The sequence below is a fragment of the Bombus affinis genome, chromosome 9 (assembly GCF_024516045.1).
Source record: "Bombus affinis isolate iyBomAffi1 chromosome 9, iyBomAffi1.2, whole genome shotgun sequence".
In the NCBI taxonomy this organism is placed as follows: Eukaryota; Metazoa; Arthropoda; class Insecta; order Hymenoptera; family Apidae; genus Bombus; species Bombus affinis.
In genome coordinates this window covers 11,147,695-11,171,976 of record NC_066352.1, presented here as the reverse complement: position 1 = coordinate 11,171,976, position 24,282 = coordinate 11,147,695, and the positions used below count along the sequence as shown (strand labels likewise).

General features: G+C 41.3%; 1 protein-coding gene and 1 long non-coding RNA gene across 5 annotated transcripts in view; one reads left to right on the top strand and one right to left on the bottom strand.

The window, feature by feature from the left end:
- LOC126920294 (uncharacterized) overlaps nt 1–24,282 on the bottom strand; it is a 118,561-nt gene that overhangs the window by 42,263 nt on the left and 52,016 nt on the right. The window lies entirely within an intron of this gene.
- On the top strand, nt 19,236–22,570 carry LOC126920285 (uncharacterized). Its single transcript, XM_050730405.1, has 3 exons — nt 19,236–19,739; nt 21,054–21,396; nt 21,819–22,570. The coding sequence occupies exons 1-3, from the start codon at nt 19,710–19,712 to the stop codon at nt 22,058–22,060; spliced, it is 615 nt and encodes a 204-aa protein (XP_050586362.1). The 5' UTR covers nt 19,236–19,709; the 3' UTR covers nt 22,061–22,570.

The following is a 24,282-nucleotide window of genomic DNA, read 5'->3' as shown; positions in this document are numbered from 1 at the left end:
AGTGAAACGTTTTATTAGTTAGTAGCGAGATCGGGACGCTGATATTCGTTAGGTGTACCAACGTAGCCTGCGTTTCTATTTGACCATAGTCATATAACGTTACGAGAATGCGTGCTTTCCAGCGAGATATGAAAACACGGACAATTCAAAGAATTTCGAGTTGGCATATTTCACGAAGGGACGTTGAATATTACCTGGGAAAAATAGAAAAAACGACAAACAGAAATCGTCGTTCTTTTGACTGAATAGAAGAGAAGATATGTGTCGACGCAGAGAGACTTGTCCCGATATGCCAGTTTCATTATGGCTTCCTGCGAGACAACAAATATCCCTTTAGAGACAGGGTTGTGGAAATTAACCGTTTTCACCACGAACAGCCGCTAATCCTCGGTCCAGCAGCATCGCGATAAAAACTGTAGAAACTTACGTGATGTGTGTCACAGCCATAACTCGCGACAAACTTGTCGGCAAAGTTGTTACCCGTGCGATTAGCCAACGAAAAACGTCCACAAATCGTCTGTTTTCTATGCAAACCTATCATGGATGTTGTGGCTGCGACTGACAAGCGTTTCAAGCTGGTTAAAAGGATCGACTATGTATTCATGAATTTATCTCGAGGAATATTCGCTAGTTCACGTAACAGATTCAAACAATGTGCATAGGCTTTTCGTCGGCAGGATAAATTCAATTGAAGTAATGGTACTTGCGAGGAAAGATCTAAAGAAGGGTCAGAGATTTTGGATAAAAATCGAGGGAACAGGATCATGCGAATATTCGCACCTTAAAACCTCGTAATTACACAATTCGATGTACGACGTTTGTAGGAGGAAGAGAAAGCGAGCGCATACTACGCGCAGATTTGCCAGTGTGAGGTCGGGGCGGAAAAACGTACGACTCCGACTATATCGTGGATACGCGGTAAATTAACAGCTTGTCCAAGAGGACAACGAATAAAAACGACTTCTGCGAAAGCTGGTTGTACGAGGGTTCTAGGATAAACCGGGGGATTGCGTGCTCGCGTAGGGAGAGAGAGGAAGGACCGATAAAAAGCCGACTAAAAGTTGAACTCATGATGCACCCTCGTCGTTATCACGAGCTCGCGCTGAAACTGGATAACGAAAAGTTTCCTTAAAAGGCTTCGAGTCCAACGCTCTCGTCGCGTTCTCGTAGATATCGTTCTGCGCGATGCTTTTGTCGGCCGTTTTTAATGACAGCCATTCACGATGCCAGTCTATTAGTTCTCGACTAGTCTTTTTTCTTCTTTATAGTACGATAATATGAATTTCGTGTAACAGACCCAGTTGAAAAATACTGTAAAAGCTTTCGAACGAGAGTCTGCTATCGAGGACTGTGTTCCTGGTAAATGTTAAGTTGCCATGGCTGAACCACTTGGTGTATTTGCGTTGATGTTCCATCAGAATTTGATTTGAAAATGTGTGATTGGTTTTTGTTACGTTTCTTCTATATCAAAAAAAAGAACGAAATTTTTACGTTGACGTAACACAGGTGGACATATTGGTATCGATAGCAAGGGAATGCATTGTTCTGAATATTGAGATGAAAGGACTCCGAAATGCATCGAAACTCGAGGTCCATTGAATGTGCATCCTGCTGACCGTGTGTCCTATTTTACAGAGAAATCCGAGCTTAGAGAGGAGTTTCTTGAAAGTGGACGTCGTCAACTGTAAAATAATTAGGTGAGTTTTAGATTGATCAATATACGATAGAGATCGTTCCATCCAAATTGAATTTCGATGAAAGAGCCATTTTCCGTTCATGCAGATCGTGATATTTACGTTGGTCCAGGCATCACGAGTGGATTAATATGCAAGTGGCTGCGCAGGTGTGTCATAGGAGGGTAAATTCGTATTAGAATTTTGCCGTAAATCGATCGATCGATAAATCAGCTAAATTAATTGGGAATAGAGTAGTTTGACGCGTGCATGTACCTACAACAAACGCGGTTCTCATTATCGAGGTAAGCTCGACGAGAGTCAATTATGATACAGTCTTTTCAGTTAAACGATTTCTATATCGAGAGAACTATCGATTTAATTACAATTTAACGAGCCCATGGTCCAAGTTCGAACTATAAACCTTTGAAATCGAATAGAATGGGATATCTCTTGTCGCGAAAACCAATATATTACTCGATGAAAGCCTGTTAGCCTCGAACTTCGTTGAAATATATTTCTTGGTGCAAACTTGTTGACAAAGTGTGTGTGTGAACAGGCTGGTGCATTTATCTCGCGTATCTTTGTGTTTCCATCTTTTTTACCGTCAGGGAAAAAACTATCGGGTCAAGAAACTGTTTGCCCTAAAAAATGAAGCCGCGACGCGAAAGAACGGATTCGGTATTCTCACGAATAAAATCGAAACGATACTAGGTCGTCACAAAATTTCCGAAACGCTCGTTTCATAGAAATAAGAAATGCAGTTTTCCTTACAATATCCCTTTTCCACTGAGCAAACAAGAAGCAAACTGGTAGGAATTTCGCTGTCGAGGCAATCGAGCGATCTTTTCGCGAGTGTAATAAGTAAAACAGATCCGCGATGAAATCGTATCAAGTGGAGGTAATCGCATAGTTAAGCTACGAATCAGAATGGGAATGACAAACACAGTAGTGCAAATACAACAATGGAACAAATGGATACAAGCGTATCCTCGACGCGTATGTTCGCTTCGCGAGTATTCACACGCGCTGTACATGGTCGGTTTGCCAAGTGTAGAGAGCTTTAGAGCTCCTGTCCTGTGTCCCAGGAACACGGTCAGAACGAGAGACAAGGCTTTTGGTCTGTATCGTACGTTCATAGAAGTACTTGGAAGGTAGCTACGCCCTGGCAGACCACTGTGTTTCCGGAGTTGCAGCTACAACGCGCCGTTCGACCATCCATGCTCGTTGCAAACATCATCCGTGTCCATTGGGAAGAGCTTTACTGTAAAATACTGGTCCAGCAGAATCCTTCTGTTTTTTACTTTACGTGATCAGACTGCGCCGTAGCCTAGAGATTTCCGTTCTTTCGAGCATCTCTGGATATTGGACAACGAAAAATATATATAAGAGGCCTCTTACCCCGAATCAACTGATAATAAATACACAGCGAACGCACAGTATTTCGAAGAAACAAGGAAATTCGATAGCATTTGTCGTGATCGAAAATAAATATGAATGTAGTGAAGATAATGGAGTTCTTGGTTCCGGGGTTAAACCTTCCTAGATTCGGCACGTAAAAGGTCACGCTACTCGAATCAGTGCGCGAATCTAGCAAGCCGAGCTTTTTAAGAATTCCGTCAAGGTACGAATCAAAGGAACGGGAAAAGAGGATCAAGGAAAGAGGGAGAAAAGATTCCACGAAATTGCGTGGGTCATCCTTTTCCCTTCCTATTCGACGCCGCCAAGAATCGTAACGAGAAGACACGTACCCACTTGGATCTCGTCGTTCTCGCCTACACGCGGAAGGTTAAAACAAACCGTACAACATCCGGCGTTAATATTCACCGAGTTGCACCGACGTTGAAAACCGGTTCCGTCGATTCTCATTTTCCGCCGTGTTATGCAATTTTCAGGCCACCTTTTTACTCAGCCTTAAATTTCTGCTACGTTAAATGAGAGAAACGTGCGAAGAAATCTTGCAAAGGTTTCTTTGTTTTGTCGGAAAGATGGTAAAAACCCGGAGCTAGTTTAAAACTTGGTGTCTTATAGAAAGCCAAGCTGAAAGCTGACGCAGAAAATTGTAAAGGATAAAAAGATCGTTCGAGCTTGAAGGAACTAAATCCAACATATCCCGTGTAGGAAAGAAGCATGCGTGTTTGCAAAGTAGAAAATGTTCGAGATAAACTAGTCTGAGATTTTAATGCAACGGGATAAGACACCGTTGTTTCGTTGTTAAGAATTCGCGGTGGTGTTGGAAAATAACGCGCAATTAGCCGGCAGAAGCTGCTCGCAAAACGAGACTAGAGCGATATGAAAGCGAGTACGATCGCTAGGAAATTTCTTCGGTCAGTCGTTTCGCGTCGGAGAAAGGAATTTCCCCGCAACAAAGACAACGCGAGAAGAATCGATTCGCGTCGATAGGACTCTCACACGATAAGCTGGTTCATTTTGATCGCATACTAGTGTATCGGTTGGCGCGCTTTGAATCCAATCTTCCGTGGCTGTCCTCCTTTTGCACTTTAATCTGGTAAACTCAGATAAACGAAGGAAAGGAACACCGACGCTCGCGTATCCTAATCGATTCGACGTCGTATAGATGCGAATTACGGAGAAGCCAATCGTGAAAATTTCCGTTCGACGAACACCAGTTGGATATTACTGAGGAAATGAACGTAAAAAAGAATAAGCTTCTTCTGTGAAAGCAAAATCGTGCTTATTAGGATGTATCAACTCTAAAAGGAAGAGGGCAGTTATTAAAATTAATCGCAATATTCAGGCGAATGCTTTCATGGATGTCCGAAGGAGAAGCAAGCGTAAAAGAAAAATCCTTGCGCCATTTTTCCAAGCAAGCTTCATTTCCCGTGATTAACGAAGAGCAACGAGCTCGTGTAACGTAATCAAAGCTATTCGTCCATTGTCTCTACAATACCGCCGAAACATTTTGGCACTGTTTCTGAATCAGCGCGATTACAAACAGAATCACAACCACGGAACACGATTGTTTAGCAAGCGCGTTTCTGATGCGGTGCATCATTAGCACGACTATACCTACCTACGCGATGGTTATTTCGCGGCCCGTTTCCACTAAATCATCCACTTCTCATGTGGAAATAAAGTTCATCTAGCGATATTCTTTCGTGCGTGCTCTCTCCGCATCGTCGTGACAAAGATTAAGAGACTCTTTATTTCCAAGCAACACGGAATCTCCGTTTATTCGCGATTTTACTTATCGCACTTTTATTTTTCCTTCTGTTCTCGCGTCTGACAAATGCAATGGCTACGATAGAACTCGATTTGCTTGGAATCCGTGTAAGTCGACGATTTGCAACGCGACAGTTGAAGCTACGTGCCCTAGCGATCTAACGACGGAACGAGTAACGAAGGTAGGAATCCTTAATATCCCGTCGTATTTTGTCGGGACGTCGCACAACGTTGGCGTGACGATGCCTTTTACCCCGCATGTAATCGATTGGCCGTGCATTCGGCGAGACTACCTGCCGGGACGCATCGCGCGAGTTTATTGTTGGAAGCAGCCTCGATTCACATGAATATTTCAATAGGGTCGCTCTGACCAGATAAATGGACAGTTAGCGAGCTTTATTTTCGTTGCTCGTGCTTGGACAAGGGACGCGATAATTTAACCGGGTAGAATAAAGGATCGCGTAGAAAAATTAGCATTCCGACCTAAAATTTCCACATGCGATTCATTTTATACAATTCATATATCACAGTTATCCTTTCGCCTGTTTTCTGCATTTTTTCTTTCTCTCTCTCTCTCTCTCTTTCTCTCCGTCTCTCTCTTGCCTACTTACGTTTGATTCTAGTCCAGAAATAAGTCGCGGAGAAGTCGGTGTACCGGCGATCGATATCGAATATAGCTTGTAATAGCCAATCGCGATAAAAACGGCATCGCGGCGGCAGAATGAATAATGAATCAGAAGGAGTCCGCGCATATTTAAGAGTGGACGTAACGATACGCTCGTGACAAATACACGACCGAGTGTAAAGTGACAATATAGCTTGTTTATGCACGCAAACGTTGATGCCGCAAACCTAGAAACTCATTGCATAGATAGGTCCGTGAACAGAGTGGCCATGGCTGTACAAGTATAGTTTAAAAATAGAGAAAAATTTATTGTAATTTAAGCTTCATACTGATGAACGAGTTTTGTCGCGCCAGCGTCTTAAGGACTTTGTCACGCTATGTTAAGAACTTTGACTTTAGCTTTATCTGCCATCGTTTGAATACCAACACACAGATTCCCGTGCAACTTCTATACTTGTAGCAGAACGTCTCTATTATCCTTCCAGAGAAACGTATAGTTTTTTAAAGTTTGCAATAACAGAATTGTTTCCCCTCTATTTGGTGACGTTGCGTATCGTCACGGAAACGCTATGAAGAATCGTCCGTCTATACAGAGCTTTAGTATATAATAACCGAGCAACCGTACCTGACATATAATATTACGCTGGTCGTAACATGAAAATAATAAGAAAAAGAGAAACGCGTGAATTTCCCTTGTTATTTATTTGTAGAATAATCCGACGGTAGTTTTGGTTTTATTAGCTAGGGATGTTGGCCTTACTTTCGTACGAAACCAAAGCAATTTCTCGACCTTCCCTATGAATTTCCCACGATACGGAAGACACTTGACCCAACACCTTCGTAAAACGAGCCGTAAAGAAGATTTACAACGTTGTTATTTTGCGAACGTTGGCACGCTGCTGTATGACAACAATTAGATCAACCCCAGCTGTGGCCTTTATTAGAACATCAAGCGATAACACGACCAACAACAGTGACAATGGTGTCACTGAGAAACTTTCATCTTACCAGATTTCATCTTGGAGGAAATTAATCTAAAGAGAGTCCTGATCGTCAATTTGTTGGCGTTATAAATGAACTGGTTCTATCGCCTTAGTCTAACCTGGCGATTAAAACGTGATCAGACATCGGTGATCGAAAGTCCGTTTTTTGTGCGAATCGATGCTGCTCGCTCGATCGACGTCCGGGTGAAACAAGATTAGAGAAGAGTTTAAAGCGCGCGACGACCGTTTCTTCCAGACGTGCCGACTCAATTTTCACCGATCTAATTTCGTTGCAGATACTGGCTAAGCTGGCATTGCTAACCTCGTAGCTAGAAACAATTAAAGGGTCGTTAAAACTAAACGATTCGTTAATGATTGCTCCCATTAATGACCAGAAGAATCGATAAGATTTTAAAGGTCGATAATCGTTTCTTGCCAGGGACCTGTTCGCTCCTATTGTTCAAGGAAACTATCAACTCGTTATGTCTTTTTCACATTCGTCATTTTCTAGTCTATGAAACGAAGGTAATCCTTCAATAATCCGCGCGGTTCAGGAAACGTCGACTTACCTGAAACTTACGAATTTCCAGACGTGCATTAACCACGTAAATCGCATAGGCGATAATTAGATTCGATCTTAATGAGTTTCGAGTCTTACGACTGATCGATGAAAACTTCGGAACCGTACGCGGATTAGCACGACCAACTTGAACTTACGGGAATCGTAAACTCGAGCTCGTAAATAATACAGGAAAACTGTTCCCGAAGAATATAATTAAATATTCCCCGCCGTTGACACTAAACTTCGCGTCTTTAATTTTGTTCAACTTCCTGTCGTATGAGTGATTTATAGATCGCAAAGGTTTGAGATTATAGTTGGCCTGTCATCGGTGAAGCCTTTCGAAGGGAAGGTAATTCAGTTTTTCCTTGGAAAAATATCTACATACATTAGCATCGATCGTGAAAATGATGTCTTCTTTTGTCATATGTGTTCAGGCACAGACACGATAAACGAATCATCGAATAAACGAATATAAAATAAAAAATATAATTATATTTATCTTGTCATTGCGTGATAGACGACAAATATCGAAATATGTGGCAGAGAAAACCATCTAAGGTTAAGCGAATTACAACGTAAAATCGTTTAATAATACAGTAGCTGATCTCTGGGTGCACAGGTAGATCCTGTAAGGTTGCGTTTCGCAATAATGACAATGCAGTAACATCAGGGGACGCTATTGTTTCCAACTGTGAAAACGTAACACGAAATTAAGCTGAATACAATTACGTTATAATGAATGGTCGTAATAGCCCAATTATGTCACATTCTCAGGAATGTACAAGAGTGTGCGGATTGCGCGGTAAGCCAAGAATTGCTCGTACGCTGTTGTAATTCATGAGGCGACAACTTCTAATTACGCCATCACAATACATCATCGTGACAAATTAGTAATCCTGTGAGATCCACTTGACGATCTGGCTGGTTCTAGAATTCTGTTTCGCTAGACGGCTAATTACAGCAAGTTGCTGTCCGGCGGAATTACTAAACACGCGCGAGTCAATCGAGCCAGCAATGTGGAGCGTCGAGCTTTTTGCTCGATTTTATTAGCGTCACGGGACACGTCGATCTTGTCGAAAGTAAATTTCCCCAAATGCTTTTACCCCAGGAAACATTCGTGCTGCTCTCCTCTTTGAAAATACTAGAATTTCAGAGCGCCCATTGTGTCCAGCGATATAACGCGTCCCCTTTCGGTCATCCGAAAGTTTCCTAGATCTCCCTATTCAGACGAAGAAACAAGGACAAGGGGAAAACGAATGCCGCTATAATTTCACGAAATCTTGAAAGGTTATCCGGAAGTTTCACCCAACGAGATAACTTCGTTTCCTCGGTAAAAATTCCATGGCTGACTCGCACGACCGTTTTCTACTTTTCTTCGCGTCGCGTTGTCGGAGAGTAACCGAGAGACGTTTACCATCGGCAAGATTAAGAAAGTTCGGTGCGTTTCCTTTGGCCAAGACCAAGCTTCATGGAAACTTGCCTGTTGCCTTTGGCAAGGTATCACAAGCCATGCATCTTTGACGAAAGTTTCACGCAGAAATGACAGAATAATTAAGGAAAGAAAAAGATCGATATAAAATACCGGAATAGAAGAAGTTTTTTATACTATACGAGCGAAGTTGGACCAAGTCACGTGTTCGAAACCTAGCCAACAAGAAAATGTAACGAACTCGTAAATTTTTCCTTCCGATAGACCGAATAAGAAAGTAATAAACGTTGTAGTTCTAGTATGCGCACAATTTATGATAATGTTTCATGGTCACGTGTGCAGTGCAAAGGATATAACTTGAAAAATAACGGAAACAACAACGTAAAAATTTTGTGCTATATTCGTTTAGAGTCTAGAGTAATTATTTTCTAAATGCTGCCAATATCGATTCGATTCCAAAAGTTTAGATTGCAACCCAAAAAACCGAATAATTTTAAGCACAAACGATTCTTTCTATTATTTCATTTACGTGCAATTGTGTCCTGATAATGTATTATACCGAATTATACTCTACATAATCAAATATATAGTCCTTTGTCCGTTGATGAAATTACCAATAGAATGTTGAAATGGTTTTCAACCTTAATTTCCTTCGCATAATTATCTCGGCGAGTATTTCTTCTATAAAGGATCATTCGAATGAAATCTATCGTCATATTATGAGTCATATTATGAGAAGAATGTAATAATGTACGTACGATTTCCCAAAATATCGATGAATATATTTAATTATACAAGATTTCGAATTGATTATTACTGACCGTAATCGTATTATATCGAACAGTGAATTTACATTCGATCCAACTGAAAACTCTAGGAGAGATAAAATAATGGGAACAGTTTGAGGAGATAAGGTTAACGACGATAGCGGAGGTTACAAACTTAATAAGGGATATTCATCTAGATACGAAATTAAAGACGATCTTATCAAGTGTCTTGTATATAGAGACTATAAGTATAATAGAGTAATATATGCATGAACAATAATAATTAAGTAGAGGCAACAAAAATATCGTAAGTTTCGAAAAATTTTTAATTTACTTGATACATTGAAAGCTGTTGAGGGAAATTTCATTAGTATAACATGTAGCCACTTCTAGAGTGATTCTGTCCGGTTATCAGGTTTTTATACTATTATTTTACGTAAGCGACTTTTAATACAATTATCAATTTATGTCACTAATACAGTTTTAAAATCTCTTTACTTTATAAAACGGTACTCAAAAGGTTTCTCTAACACCGAAGCTATTAAAACAATTTACTCATTAGTTAGATCACACTTAGAGTATGCTTCAGTACTGTAATCTCCTATATTTAACAAGAATAAATGATTACTAGAAAGTGGATAAAGTAAATTTGTAAGGTTCACAGCTAATAAATTGGGTCTGAGTATGTTACATTACGATCATAACTATAATCCGATTAGAACAACTTGGAACGAAAATACTGGAAAGTCGTAGGAAGATATTCGATCTGTCCTACTTCTATGGGATTATTAAGCGATCAAGCGAATTGTTCCGATCTGCTTAGTGTAATTGGAGTTTATATACCTTCAAGATATATCAGGGAAAGATTTCTGTTTGATACGTTAGTTTTTAAAATTAGCCATAGACATTCCATGGATAGAATTATGAAACTAGCTAATTCGTATAGCATTTTGTTCTACTTCTGTTTTGATTCTCCAAATTCTTTTAAGCATAAGCCGTCAAATTACGTTACGTAAGTGTGAAAGTATTTTTAATTCCCATTCTCTCTGTATTCTTGTAATTTTATTTTGCGTCAGACACATCTAATGCTTAAAAATGAATGTAACAATAATAATTGTATTATTGAACTATAACCGCGAACAATAATAATAATAAATCGAACAACAGGTATCAGGATATGGATAGGAAAGAAGATATTTGGATCATAGACAGTGAAAAAGAAAAAAATTATAAATATTATCAATATCATTATGGTTATAGTAAATATAGTACACACCAGTATAAGAAACAATGGGAAAAAGTATGACGAGCGTAACCATAGCGTTTGTAGCAGTAGATGCAAAGACAACGAGTATATGCAATAACATAACATAGTCTTGACCATGACCATAACGAAGGAGTTGGTGACAACGGACCGTATTATCACTATGGCTATAGTCAAAGCGATAGTAATTACGGTAAAGGTTATCCTGGTTTCGCAAGTGGCCACCATTATCATCACCATGAGCTAAATCATGATTACGCTGACCATCATCATGGGTTGGTTGGTCGCAATTAATGGAACAACTACAATACACATTACAACTTGTTTCATAATACGTTACATAATTTTCATATTTACGGCTAATCAGCGATCATAACGGACCTCCGTGGGGAATAGCGAGTAATTAATTAAAGAAAGTAACTTCCTGTAAACATAAAATTTGCAAAGTATACTTTTAAAATCCGCGTGTACGTGCTGTTTACAAGCGTGTCGCATAGCGTTAACGTAATAGTCTACGAATGATTTCTATGACAATTTTACGGAAACTTTCATTAAAGAGAGAGCTGTATGTTACGCAAAATAAAGAAACAAGACTAGTTTACTCGGTGTGGATATGAATTTTGTCATATTTTACTTCTTGCTTACGAATTGCGATTGGACAAAAAGCATTCGTTTTAGTATAGAGGTATGGAATATGGACTTAATAACCTCTATAAATTCAGCATCAAGATATCTTACTTCGTATCATATTGTAGATACGTATACGAACAGAAATAACGTATGGTCAAAGTTGAGAAACATTCGTTATAATTATTTTCTCTGGAATTATAAAAAAATGTAACGTTTAATTTTATATTGTTATTACGGAAATAGTCGAGAAACAAAACTATAGAAACATCGAAGGTTGGATAATCAAAGATTGATGCCAACACCTGCCGTGCTTCGTGCAATATCAGTCAGACTTGGGTGATTGATCGGAACATCCGTACCGTAGACAGATCGTCTAAAAATCCCCAAGGTTATGACGTTACGCGAAGAAAAAGTGAAACGAAGGGAAGGCGTTTTTTCTGTGTTCGTCCTGACAACCCTTATTTTGTCCTCTGTATAGTAGAACGAAATTTGTAGTTGATCGAAGCAAATCGATAAGTCCGCCTATTACTTTCTCATTTTTGCGATAAGAACAGTCAACGAATAACGAAGCCGAAATGCAGCTGCATCGGTGCATTAACCAACGCGTTGATTAATTAAAACGTCGGCTTCGAATAATCGATTTCGCGGAGAAGAGTAGCAAACATATTCCGCGATAATTAAAATCCAACCGATATCGTTGTTAATGCTCTTCTTTTTTGTTACGGTCCAGAGCAGAGACCGTTTCGCATTATTCCATGCTATATTTATTCAACGATAAACTGAGTACAATATTTGAGCGGATTTCACACGAATTCGCGATAAGTTTAATTATATGCAAAATTCTTTCTCTCAGGATGAGTTTTGACTACCCCAGTACCATAATAGATTAATGATCTTCTACCGATATTCCAGCATCTCTTGATCTCTATTATATCGTATCGAGTTGGCTGAACCTATCTGAAGTTTAATTAGACTTTGAATCTCTGCTCATATCGGTTCATGGCCGGGTTCCTACGCGATCCAGCTGCGATGTGATCGCAAATTGATTACTTTTTGCCCACCTGATTGTCGTTACCGGTCAACGATAATCGCTAATTAAGGGTTTAACGCAATGATATATGAATCGATAACCCCTTTGTACTCGCGTTCAAATATTCTCGATTACGATGTTTACGAAGGCAGATAAATATACTTTGCATATAGAGATACAAATTAGTGGAAGATACGTTCGAGGGGCTAAACATTTACGGGGAAAGTCACTTTATTAAAAGGAGATTGTTAAGAGAAAAAATAATTTCAGCAGTAGATGTAATTGAATGGTGGAAAAGCAAACAGGAAAGCTCTTAAGATTTAATCAGGATCGTTCGATCTCTACGAGGACTGACCTTTCGCTTAGCTTTCCGTCTGCTTGGGCTTTCGAAAAGTGCGCAGCCCCTTCAGGCAGCTGCTGATTGCTTCTGGTCATTACGTTGCGTTCGCTGGATCGTCACCAATCAGAAGTTTAATTAAACGGGAAACTCTGCAGGAACCCTTTGGGCGATACATCACGCGGTTTCGGCGCATAAGAGGGCTGATAACACGAGGAACTAATATTACAACTTGCCTATAATTCGTGCTTCTATATATTCGCTTGGTCATAATTTCCACGGTTTGCGTGTAGGTACGTCATGATTCATTTATAACCAGTGCTTTACCGTTCAATCCACACTGCCAGACATATATGCACGACAGAGATGAAAATAGTTGCTCGAAGGTATCCTTTGATCGATATTTCCCCGCAATATTAATCTGTGAATATACAAAGAGCATTGTTATTTGGAAGATCCTTAAGAGAATTGCTTTGGGGTTACACCCTCAAACTGTTGTCGATATCGTGCTCGGATTTGAACGAGATCGTCGACGCTAATAATACCGCGAAAATTAATCCTAGTTATAGTCTTCGGCATCGTAATCGTGGCAACGATTTACGAAATACTTGGTAAACGTTACACCTCAACAGGCGATGCGGTTAAATACTCCGCTTAATTATTATGTGTGTAGATAGATACGCGTTTAAGAGGGAACACTATTCGTAAGATAGAACATTTACGTTTCACAAACACGTTATCCGTTAGAAAGAAAAGCGGTCGAGTGAATTTCTCACTTTTAATTTTCTGTATTGTTAGAAAATTCGATGGAGGATTAGTTCGAGCATGCAATTAAATCAAACATTTATTGATACTGTTTTGGTAACCCTAGAGGGATTTCGATAGAAACTCGCTGTGTACACGAAATACACATTCACGGGTGACACGTTCGAAGTGCTTTCACGTTGCGTCCTATAGAATTACAAAGGCTTTGATCCCTGACTTCAACATAGTGCTTACTGCTGCTAGTAGGATTACCGCAACCGCTGTGGACGAGCCACCAATAACGCGAGTCGTTCGAATGCATTAAAACTCTGAGATATGTCGCACTTTGGTCGCACTTTGTCGATATATTTCATCGTCCGACATTGACAAACCCATGGCAGTTTAAACGACTGTTACTCGTCAAATTAATACGAAGTAGACGTGAAACGGAAGAAACTGCCGCGTTTCACGTTTAATCAACGCTCAAGGACCGACTCTGGCAAGAAAATCTATCGATATCTCGAGAATAGAAGCCGGATTGCAATCTACTATCGACAAAGCATCTTTCTAATTGCAAATCAGCGATACCTAACGACTTCCTCGCGGGCGTTTCCACTTAATTAAACGTGAAATCGAGAATCTTTCGCTCATCATTGATAGACGTTGGTTTTGCTATGGAATAAGCAAAAAATTATAATTTTCTGCTAGCGGAAACAAATCCAATTAAGATGGTAGTTTAATCAGAGAAGAAATAGACGGTTTATCGCGTTAGAAAAAAATGCAATTTCATCGTTGCGTCATTCTGTCGAAATCTGTACGAGATAAGAGATCGAAGAGCAAGCGCTATTCGCGTCGTTAACGACTCGTCCTGAAAACTTGTTACTCTCGATGAACGCATAATGGCCAATCCACGTCACATGTGTTGTCCAGCTGGTAGCATGGTTCGAGGATTAGTTAGGCACCAGCAAATTGACATACGTGTGTTCGGTAACGTGTGCACCTCGCCACGAAACGTGTGAACGACATTGTCCGCTGACAAGGAACTCGATTGTGCTCGATCAACAGGTTTAAGATCGCAGCTAGGAGTGAGAGAAAGTGTCGCGCTTGGCTGCGCAACCGTGATAAGTGCAAGTAAATTGGTATCTTGAACTTTGATTTACGCGTCGACGCGACATCTACCTATACACGTTCTCCCTTGACAACTTGTTAACGCGTTAATCTCTGATCGTGACGTGTCACATTTGCACCGAGTCGCCGTGCCTCCACCGATGCTTCTGAATCGCCCATTATCACTCGTCCTATCAGAAACCAACAGAAACTAACAGTGGACGTTCCTCGAACTGTCACAGATTTCTCTTCCGTGAATTTTAGCGGTTGTTTAAATAAAAGCGATTTCACTGTGTTTAACTAACGAAACGATAGATCGCATAATCTTGTAATCCATTTGCATAAACTTCGATCTACCAACGAAAATGTTTTGCAAATGATTTTTAAAAGCATTGGAGATTTATTAACTGAATCGCGACTCTTTCATATAAATAAAATTTCTTTTACTCGTGCTATAGATAGGAACAATGCCTAATTTATCTTTTTATACGATGTAGCGGTAATTAGGTAGCAGAGAATGAAGATTGATTAACTGTACGCTTAGTAACGTTGTTAGAACCTCGACGTTTTTATATCGTATACCGTCGCAAGCATCGGTTGCGTTTTTGTATCGAGTTTTTGGTTGTTTGTTGGCTGCGTTGGCTGCAAGTGATATATTTCGAAAGACAATCGTCGGAAATGCATCGACAATGCATCGAAAATACATCGGAAATGCATAGTACCAGTTCGGTATTTTCGACGCGTAATTGCCTTCGAACGTATCTACGGAAAAGGGAATAAGGAGGAACCGTTGGCAGACACCGACCACTTCCGTATTTTAATAATAGAAAGACGGTAGCGTGGATGCAAATGAAACGGTATCCTGGCACATTGGCCCTTAATAGCCCGCATTTTTAACGTTTCATTGCCTTGCTGTGCTTGGTGAGTCACGCTCTGGAAACGCCTGACACAACCGCAATAACGCGAAAAGAATGGTTGGAATTGCGTTTCCTTATCATTACCCGTTTTAACCTTTCTTGGCTAACTGTTTCCCAGAAAAAATGAGTCGGTAAAATTCCGTTTGTCGTACGACTTCGCGGATAGCCGGTCGCGAGAACCAAGCGCCCCGGCTAAATGAGAAATTTTACTAAGAATTTTAATTGAGTCAGCCGACAGCCTGGCCCTTTAACGTTGTACCGCCTCTGTTTCGTTTTACTTTTCTGACTTCTAACAACTATGAAATCTTATACAATCGTTGCTCTTAAATTGGATTTTATCAATTATACGTACGTAACGCTTCACCGGAATCGATCGAAGAATTAAAAAATACGCACCATGCGCGTAGAAATAAATAATACAGTAAGTCGAATAAAGAATAAAATTGATAATAATAAAGTTAATGATATAGGTCTTCTTGTTTCGGATTTCATATATCGCGAGAAAGAATTCAAGCATGGATGCAATATGAAGTCGGTGAAGAAGCTCGAGGCAATAGAACGGTACGCTGTCACCGGACCGCGCCGCAACGAGGGAATCTGTTCCTCTCGAACTTGGTGCATTCATTTAATCGTGAAACAGCCGACGGTACCAGTTGTCTCGCGCATCGGCTTGACCTAGATCGGATGTCTGCCGCAATTTGCACTCAATGCGCTTTACCGAAGCTTTCCGGAGTATGAAAGCAGAAGAAGTAGCTTCGAAGGAATCCGCCTAGTCATCGTTTCTCTTTCACGTCCTAGGCGCCCTGTCAATTACGCTGTTCATTCGTCCACGAAGGGTTAGAGTCTTAGGATTCCTCTCGATTTCAGAAGTCTATCCATTCATCGAACCATTCGAACGAAAATATTTTAGCCAATCCTTTCCCTTTGACATTTATTTCGACGTGTAATTTATATCATACAGATACCGAAACTATTACAATTTTACTAGTCGAACTCGTATGCACATAATCTCGCGAATTATTTAGATCGTAGCACCAACATTGTCGTTGTTCTAACTTGCTTTTAACCTCGTGGATTTTAACCCACCATATATATTCCGTAGGAACTTTTAATAAAGAAGGAACATATATTCGTACAAAATTTAAGGATCTGTTCTCGGAGCGATCCACCCAAGATGCTCCGTGCGTTACTAAAATTTTCACAAAATTTCGTAGAAAATCCTCACGGGGAATGAAACTCGTTTCTTCTGATTAAAAGATTAATCTACAGTCTGCGACACGGCCGAAAGAATTTGAAATAAATAAATGGTGTATTTATTGCATCGGAAGAACGATTACAATAAAATTTTCTCGTTTCGACAAAAGAACGAGGAAATATTGAAACACCGTTTTTCCATTTAACCACATTTATTTGATCGTATTCTAAATTTTATCACGGTTATGATCCTTTTACCTTCATCCGCATACCATATTACCCTCTAGAATGGATCAGATAAAAAGACCCTGCTTTTAAGATATACGTATAGCGGCAACGTGGCTGATATACATTAGTCCGTTTTTCCGCACTTCCGCAAGAAATAAAAGCATTTATTATCCTTCCACTCTGAGAACCATCGAAATGGTTGGATACAAAGGTTTTCGTTTATCCGTACCCTTCGTTCGCTAAACCTGTTCGTTTCGCTTGGCCAAATTTCATCCTCTTCTTTTTTTTTTTTTTCGAGGAACAGGATAAGAAAAAAAATATGCGTCAATGATACAAAGCTACCCATCTTTGCTGCAACGATGCATTGTTCATCGCCATCGTACGTTCACCTAGCAATTTCGCGTCAAAGATTTTGTTCCCGAGACGAAACGGCTCGAGCATGAGAATCCGCGTATCTGCGTCAAAGAGAGATTTTTCTTTGAAGCAGGAAGTTTGGTCTCGTTTTCTTGTCTTTGTTTTTCGGATGAAGCACGCAGAAGCACTTCAATTAGCATCGGTAGTGGCACTTGTATCGGACTGCGAGAATATAATTGTTACGGGCAAAGGATTAATTTCGAGTTAAGATACGTGTTGTAATTGGTCTTCGGCAGATGAAACGATCCTATGTCGAATCGCAAGGAATAACGACGCATAGAGCAAATACGAATAATGCACGGTGTTTGTGTAGAACAAATGATCGTTTGATGCAGAGATGCCGACACCAACCACATATATATGCCGCTACAATTGAATATATTTATATTTGCCATGGGCACATTATTGCGCTTGAACGTGTTTTATCCGATGTTTATAATGTTTTTAAATCCACGCTGACCGAACTGCTTACAAAGCGAATTAATTAGCAGTCGACAATAACGAACAACAAGCACGTTATCGCTTTGTACGTTATCGTTATACCGTCGGTTCTTATTTGAAGCGTACTCGTTCGTAAAATATTACCACTTATGTTGCCGACGTTAGATGAGAAAAATACTTTTTGCTCGTAAAACCGATGGTTTATGCGTAAAAGTATTCAGCAATTTTTACCGGCAATGAGAAAAGCGCGGAGAGAAAAGATTTCTTTGGAATGCTAGCCAACTTCCGGTTGGCTTCGTTTCGTGAAAGCAGAATCTTTTATGTACTTCACCTGAACGGTCATACGGTCTGTACGTCAACTATCTGGCATCGATCGGTATACTTTGTTGTGTAGAATAACTTGAAATCAACTTGGATAGTTCTGATAAACGCAACATCATCTTGCGACGTAACAAAGACGAAATTCTTACTCTGATCTTCCGTTCAGTGACTCAACCTTTGAAGAACGTCCACGAGAACCGAAACACGCTCGAACATAGCATGTTGCTTTTCCGATTTCCAACGAAATCGCAATCCACTGACGGCTCTCTGTAGCTTGTCTCGTCGAAGCAACACATACGATTCGTCAAAGAGACGGCCAAACGTAAATCGTAATGAGACATCGACAAACTGTGGTTACTGGCAAACGACAGTGCTACTCGACTCGTGTCCCGATACCTTTCGAATAAAGCAATAGCGTCACGAACATTAATCGACGCGCATAAACATAATAGAGGATTTTCAATTTGTAAATTGAAAACAGCAGAACTAGAACGGAAAGGAAGAAATTCAATCGTTCAAGTGTAAAAGACCAAACGCTGACAGCACGGAGCACAGAGGTCTTGGAGTAGAACTTGTTATTTTTCTGATCAACCGTTCCCTTTTCGATGACGTTGACATTTTCTTATTTTCTCATTGCTTCAAAGTAGCTTCTGTAAACATCCACGGACGAATACGTCTATATATCCTTTACACTCGCGTCTCGCTTCTTTTTCGTTTGTCCATGTTTTCCGGTCTACCTGTTAGATGCAGCGAATCTAGGAAATCAAGGCTTTTGATGTTTGACTTCAAACACGTCGCACGAAGAAGCTCCGCCGAATTATACTTCCGTTTGATACATTGCCACTCGTTGCGCTTGACTACGAATAATCGAAGTCGATAATCAAACTGACGCTGATTAGCACCGGTGATCTCGTTTCGATGTATATCTCGGTCGAGTAAATCGTCGAAGCGTTTGTTAAATAATTCGAAAGCAGCGGATTCGGAAGATTAGCGCAATGGCAGTTTGAGAGACGTAAGCTCGTTGTTCGAGCCCGCGAAGGTATTTGGAGCTGGAACAAACAGCCCAATAAAGGAATTAAACTGCGCTATTAAACGAACGAGACAACCAGCTTCTCAAGTAGGGAGGAAAAACTGTCGGAGATCGAGGCATTTAAAGTAGATCCGACGCGATTCAATCCAAGCACCGAATCTCCCAGGGGGTTAAGAATCCAAATAAATCCTGGCTCGAACGGAATAAGCGGATTATTCGACCCTAGTGTCGTCCAGCGACGCGACGCGAGGCTTCGTGCTGACGAAAAGGAAGCCATTGAGTGGCGTCTTCGAAAATGTAAGGAAGCCACCGTAACCAGGATTGATCGATAATATTAAACGCAAATCTATTAATAACTGGTTACACGTTACTGAAGTCGAAGCGTTATTAGAACAAAATTGCTATTCGTAGGAAGGTAAGATCGTTTGTGCCAATTAGAGCACGATTAATCGGTTGTATGATCGGACGATCCTTACGATCGTCTGATGAAGTTTCTAATACCGATTCAATAGAAAAGAGAAACGTCGTTCCTATCTTGGAGTATAGAAGCGGCGAAGTCGTCAGAGGCTGGTGACAAACAGTTCCGTTACAGCGGTTTCGTACGTGAAAGGTCGCGAAGCGGAGACGAAGAGAGGGCCAGACTGACCATGTTCGAGCGAAATTCACCAACGTGTACGCACGTATCGCACACGCATGCGATGTCCAACGTAACTGGCAGATTCACATCTGTTTACGAGCGTCGTGTATAAACAGAATGTGCATTGCCATGGTATAAAAGGCTAGAAAATACGTTGGAAAGTTGCAGTTCTCACTTGACCGCCTTATATACCATGAGATACGAGGGAGACACGAGGATCAAGGTACGGTATCGACGAAGAAATCGAATCGTGAATCGGAGAAAAGCGGGGCACGAGAAATCAAGCAGGAGCAAACGATCAGAGACAAGAAAAATACCGGAGCGTGAGAGAGAGAGAGAGAGTTCTAGTCGGAATTTATTTTCGAAAGTACGTGCAAAGGAAAATTTGAGAAAACCGAGCGCGAAAGAAGACGACCTTCTTAGATGTCGTTTCGATTCGTCTCATTACTTTATAAAAATATACTTAGTTCATATATATGTATAGAAGAGCATATTTCTCGATAAGAAAAAGCATCGTGCGAGACAAGCGAAGATATTGCAGAATACGCTATTATGATTTCGAGAGTCGTATAATCGTGTCGCATATGAGATACCGGACTGGACTGCTTATTATTCCGGGTTTGTGTCGGGTAATTAAAACCAACTGGCATTTTTTATACCGTGATTCTGCTCGTTCGTGTTTGACAAGCTTCAACACTTGTTACAACATTACGAATGAGATGTAATTGAAAGCTGCGTGTAACCATGCTAAAAATTATATTAGATCGCGTCGATTTGCGTCATTTTTACCTCCGTTTGTTGGATAATCTTATCGATATTTCGCGGCGATGGGTATTCGGTAATTTTATTTGTCATGATAAACGAGCAAACAAAGCGAAACGCGTACAAATGAAACGAAGAGAATCGAATTTCAATCCACGATGAAACGCGAAACTTTTATTGGTTTGTATAATCGACGAGTCGAGACTGTTTTCGACGCGATAGTCAACGTTTGTGCGCTGACAATCGACGTAGTAATTGAAAATGGGACGTCTCAGATCGACGTTTTCGTTTCTCCTCTCTTTTTCGCTCTCTTTGTGCATCTGTCTCTGAGATTCAATTGATCGTTATAAGTGCAGCATGTATTCGATTGCTTTCATCACGGTGCAACCCGCTTTGACACGATTCTATACACAGCTCACAATTAAGGAATCGAATCGTACCTCGTTCCTGACAATATCGAATTCCTCGCAATCGTACGATTTAAATTCGTTGTCCGTGATTTACTATAGCGACTCGTTTTTCATTTGCAACGCGATCAATATCTTCAAATTAGTTCAATCTGCGATGCGTGAATAGTTATACGTAAAAAAATAAAAGAGATCGACGGCAGAATCACGTACCAATCCCGTGGTCGCTGAAAAATCAACCCGTTAAACGTCACCTTTTCTCACGTCGATCACGCGTAAATCTCCCAACGACTGATGTACCAGATCCGATCGAAGAAAAACGTCAGGTTACAAGGTACTTTCGACGAAGGTGACTTTTTATTCCACAGGTCAGTATCGCCTTGACCATCACGTTGGCGCTCGGCCATCGATCACGAGCCGGCGTGATATCCCTCGAAGCGGAGGCTTTACACGGACAACAGGATCCAGTGCAGCACAGTTCACTGGCCAACTCGTACCTGCAGTTTCACGGGCCCGTCGAGGGGCCAGTGTTTGAGGTGAAAGTACCGTACGCGGAGAATCACGAGGACAGCTCGAACAATTTACACGGACACGAGCAACAGGAACACGGTTACGAGTTTGACTATGTCGCGCATCCGAAGTACGAGTTCTCGTACGGCGTCGAGGATCATCAGACTGGCGATTTCCATGCTCAGAAAGAAACGCGAGATGGTGAGAGAGAGAGAGAGAAAGAGAGAGAGAGAGAGAGAGAGAGAGAGAGAGAGAAGCAACTGTTCGAGATTCGATATTCCTTTTCTCGTCTCCTTCATGTTTGTTCATGCGAGTTTTGACACGAAAACTCCAACACGATTAATAGAGGCGGAAGTAATTCGATCGCGAGAGTAATTTTCTCGTACATGCGTCATGAATATGTGGGAGGGATACGAATACCGGATAAATAAGTAAGGAGGACAGGCTCCGCGCGGTTTGGCTCGCGATCCCTACTGTATCCGCGCGGTCGAGTTATTCCTCGGCGTTGTTATGCTAATAGAGTTATTTCAGGCGAAATTTCTCTGGCATTCAATTACGTTTCGTTACAAGTTCAACAATTGGTTTCGCGGCTTCCGTTCATCCGCGACCGTTCCTTTCCGCAGGAAGCAGCGTGTCCGGCCAGTACAGCGTGAAGGAACCAGGTGGTAGCATTCGTGTGGTCAGCTACCGCGCCGACAAGGATGGATTTCATGCCGTGGTGCACACTTCCGGCAAGAACGACCACTCGGCTGATATCTACGTCGGTCAAGGCCAGCTTCCAGTTCACGATCACCAAACTGCGGCGCAACAGGAACAAGACATCCAAGATTACGTCGCCTCGTACACCACCAACGAAGGATATTGATCCTTTCGTGATCGATCGATCGTTTATCGTTTTGTACCTGTTTGTTACGCTTCGCTGTTTCATGTTTTCACTGTACCAAAGGCTTTCATCGTTGCTTATCATCCTGTAGATTGCCGCGGAGAACGATTATATTGTAAATATAGAACATTCCTTTTAATAAAACACCACCGTATCAGAGTGGAACGTTTTGAAACCAACTCTCTTCGCGTTTAATCCGCGCGTCACGGTATGCTCCATCAGGCATCATTTATCCTGACATAAAATACAAGATGTCAAATGGATAAAGCGTTACGTAATTATTTGCGATCGAAAGGAAGGATAGTCGTCGCGAAAGGAGGTCGATCGTCGATGAAACGCAACTCGGCTACACCCGAGCACAGTCATACGCGGCACGTCGTTAAGGCGCGTCTCGTCTGATCAATTTGATACCAACGGAACGTCGTTATCGCGAGTGGATAAAGACAAAAGGAGAAAAGGAGCGAAATAGGGCGAGGGTGGTAGAACGGCCTGAGCGAATAACAGCAGAGAAGATAAAAGGAAGGCTCGTCCGCGCGCTAACAATGCCTCGAATGCATGCCGATAGAGGCAGAGGAGAGTGGAAACAAAAAGAACAGCGAACAGGCCGGCGAGTAGATAAGGGCTGGTAAGAGGCCGGTGCCGCGCTATGTCACCTTCTCTTGCGACCATGTTACATCGTTAAATCGCTAACGATCGAATTAACACCAAATATTTGGCACAGCCAAGTCCAAGACGAAAGAATGAAATCTTCGCGCGTAATCGCCCGGATGACGTTAGAGTCGCGTTAACAACCGTACAAACAGTCATATGGATTGCGGGATAAATTGGATAATTCGATAACGTGGTTGTTTCTTGCGCAACTAGGCAGCTACTAATTACCCACGGTATCGTCGTACCGCAATCATCCGATGAGTCGCTGCCGGTGATCGAACATCGTCACACGATTTCGCTACGATGACGCGCAAAATACCAACTTCCTTTAACGTTGCATCGTGTTAACAAATTGCGGGAGTGGGGAGGGAGAAGGGGAGACGCTCGCGTGTCGCTCCTTCGTAGCACCGATGCGGTTAATGAAGTGTCAATGTACCACGGAGCTCTCTCTTGCTCAACGGCAAACGTTATCTCCGGACCGAAAACTACGACGTCGTTCGCTCGCTCTGTTAGATTATCGCCTTAAATTTGAGCAAACTTTGACCGCTATTCGGCAAACAGGACATCAGGACAATATATCGTAATTTTAACGAGACCCAGATCCCAATGATTAGTTGAAAATAGTGGCTCCTGATCGACGGCAGTTCGGATCTGCTTTGATGAAATCGCTCGATCTAGGAGTTTGGACAAATTTTGATTCATACCGCGTTGTCTACATCCGATTGGTAATGCTACATTGTAAATTACTATTTTTAGCCGACGAATCAATTTGACGCGATAAAGCAAGAAAGAAGAGGGTTCGAACTAGAGTAAATTTGCTAACTTTCCGCTATGAAGCTAGTGTAAATTTGCTAACTTTTCGCCAAAATCAACGAAACGGATCGACGCAAATCTCTATAATTTTTGAAAAGTGAATATATGTACTTACATAGTATTCCCACACCGTGTATGTAAGTAGATAGTTCCGAATTTCCTCTCCGACGGTATCCGGTTATCGACGATAATCGTTATCCTGGAATACATCCGTCGACTAAGTTCTGGTAGATTCCAATTGAAACATCGGGCAACATTTGTACGATTCGACATACATATATATCGACAATTTTTCAAACCGACACACGTGGAGTCGTTCTGTTGCAGGGTTCATTATTCCGTGTCATTGTTCCGAATAAAATTCGTGGCCGGTCGAATCGATAATCGTGCACACCAGTCGCGTGAAGCGCTTTCATGTTTGCAGAACCTCGATTAACGTAAGGCTCGTTTTTTTTCACGTGGTTCGCTAGCAAACTAACGAAAACAATGTGCGATCTGTTGAGTATCTTGAATTTACATTCGCGAACGAGATTACGCAGGGCGACAATGGCGAATTGGCGGTGATTTTCGGCGATAACGGTGCCAATATTCCAACGTAAATATTCGCCATGGCAAAACATGGTCGTCTCATGTTTCCGTAATAAATTTGACGACGCGCCACAGTGTGTTTAATCGCAGAGGAGGAATGTGGGTCAGCAGGAAGGCGATGCGACTGCCTGAAAAATCGTATAAATATATTA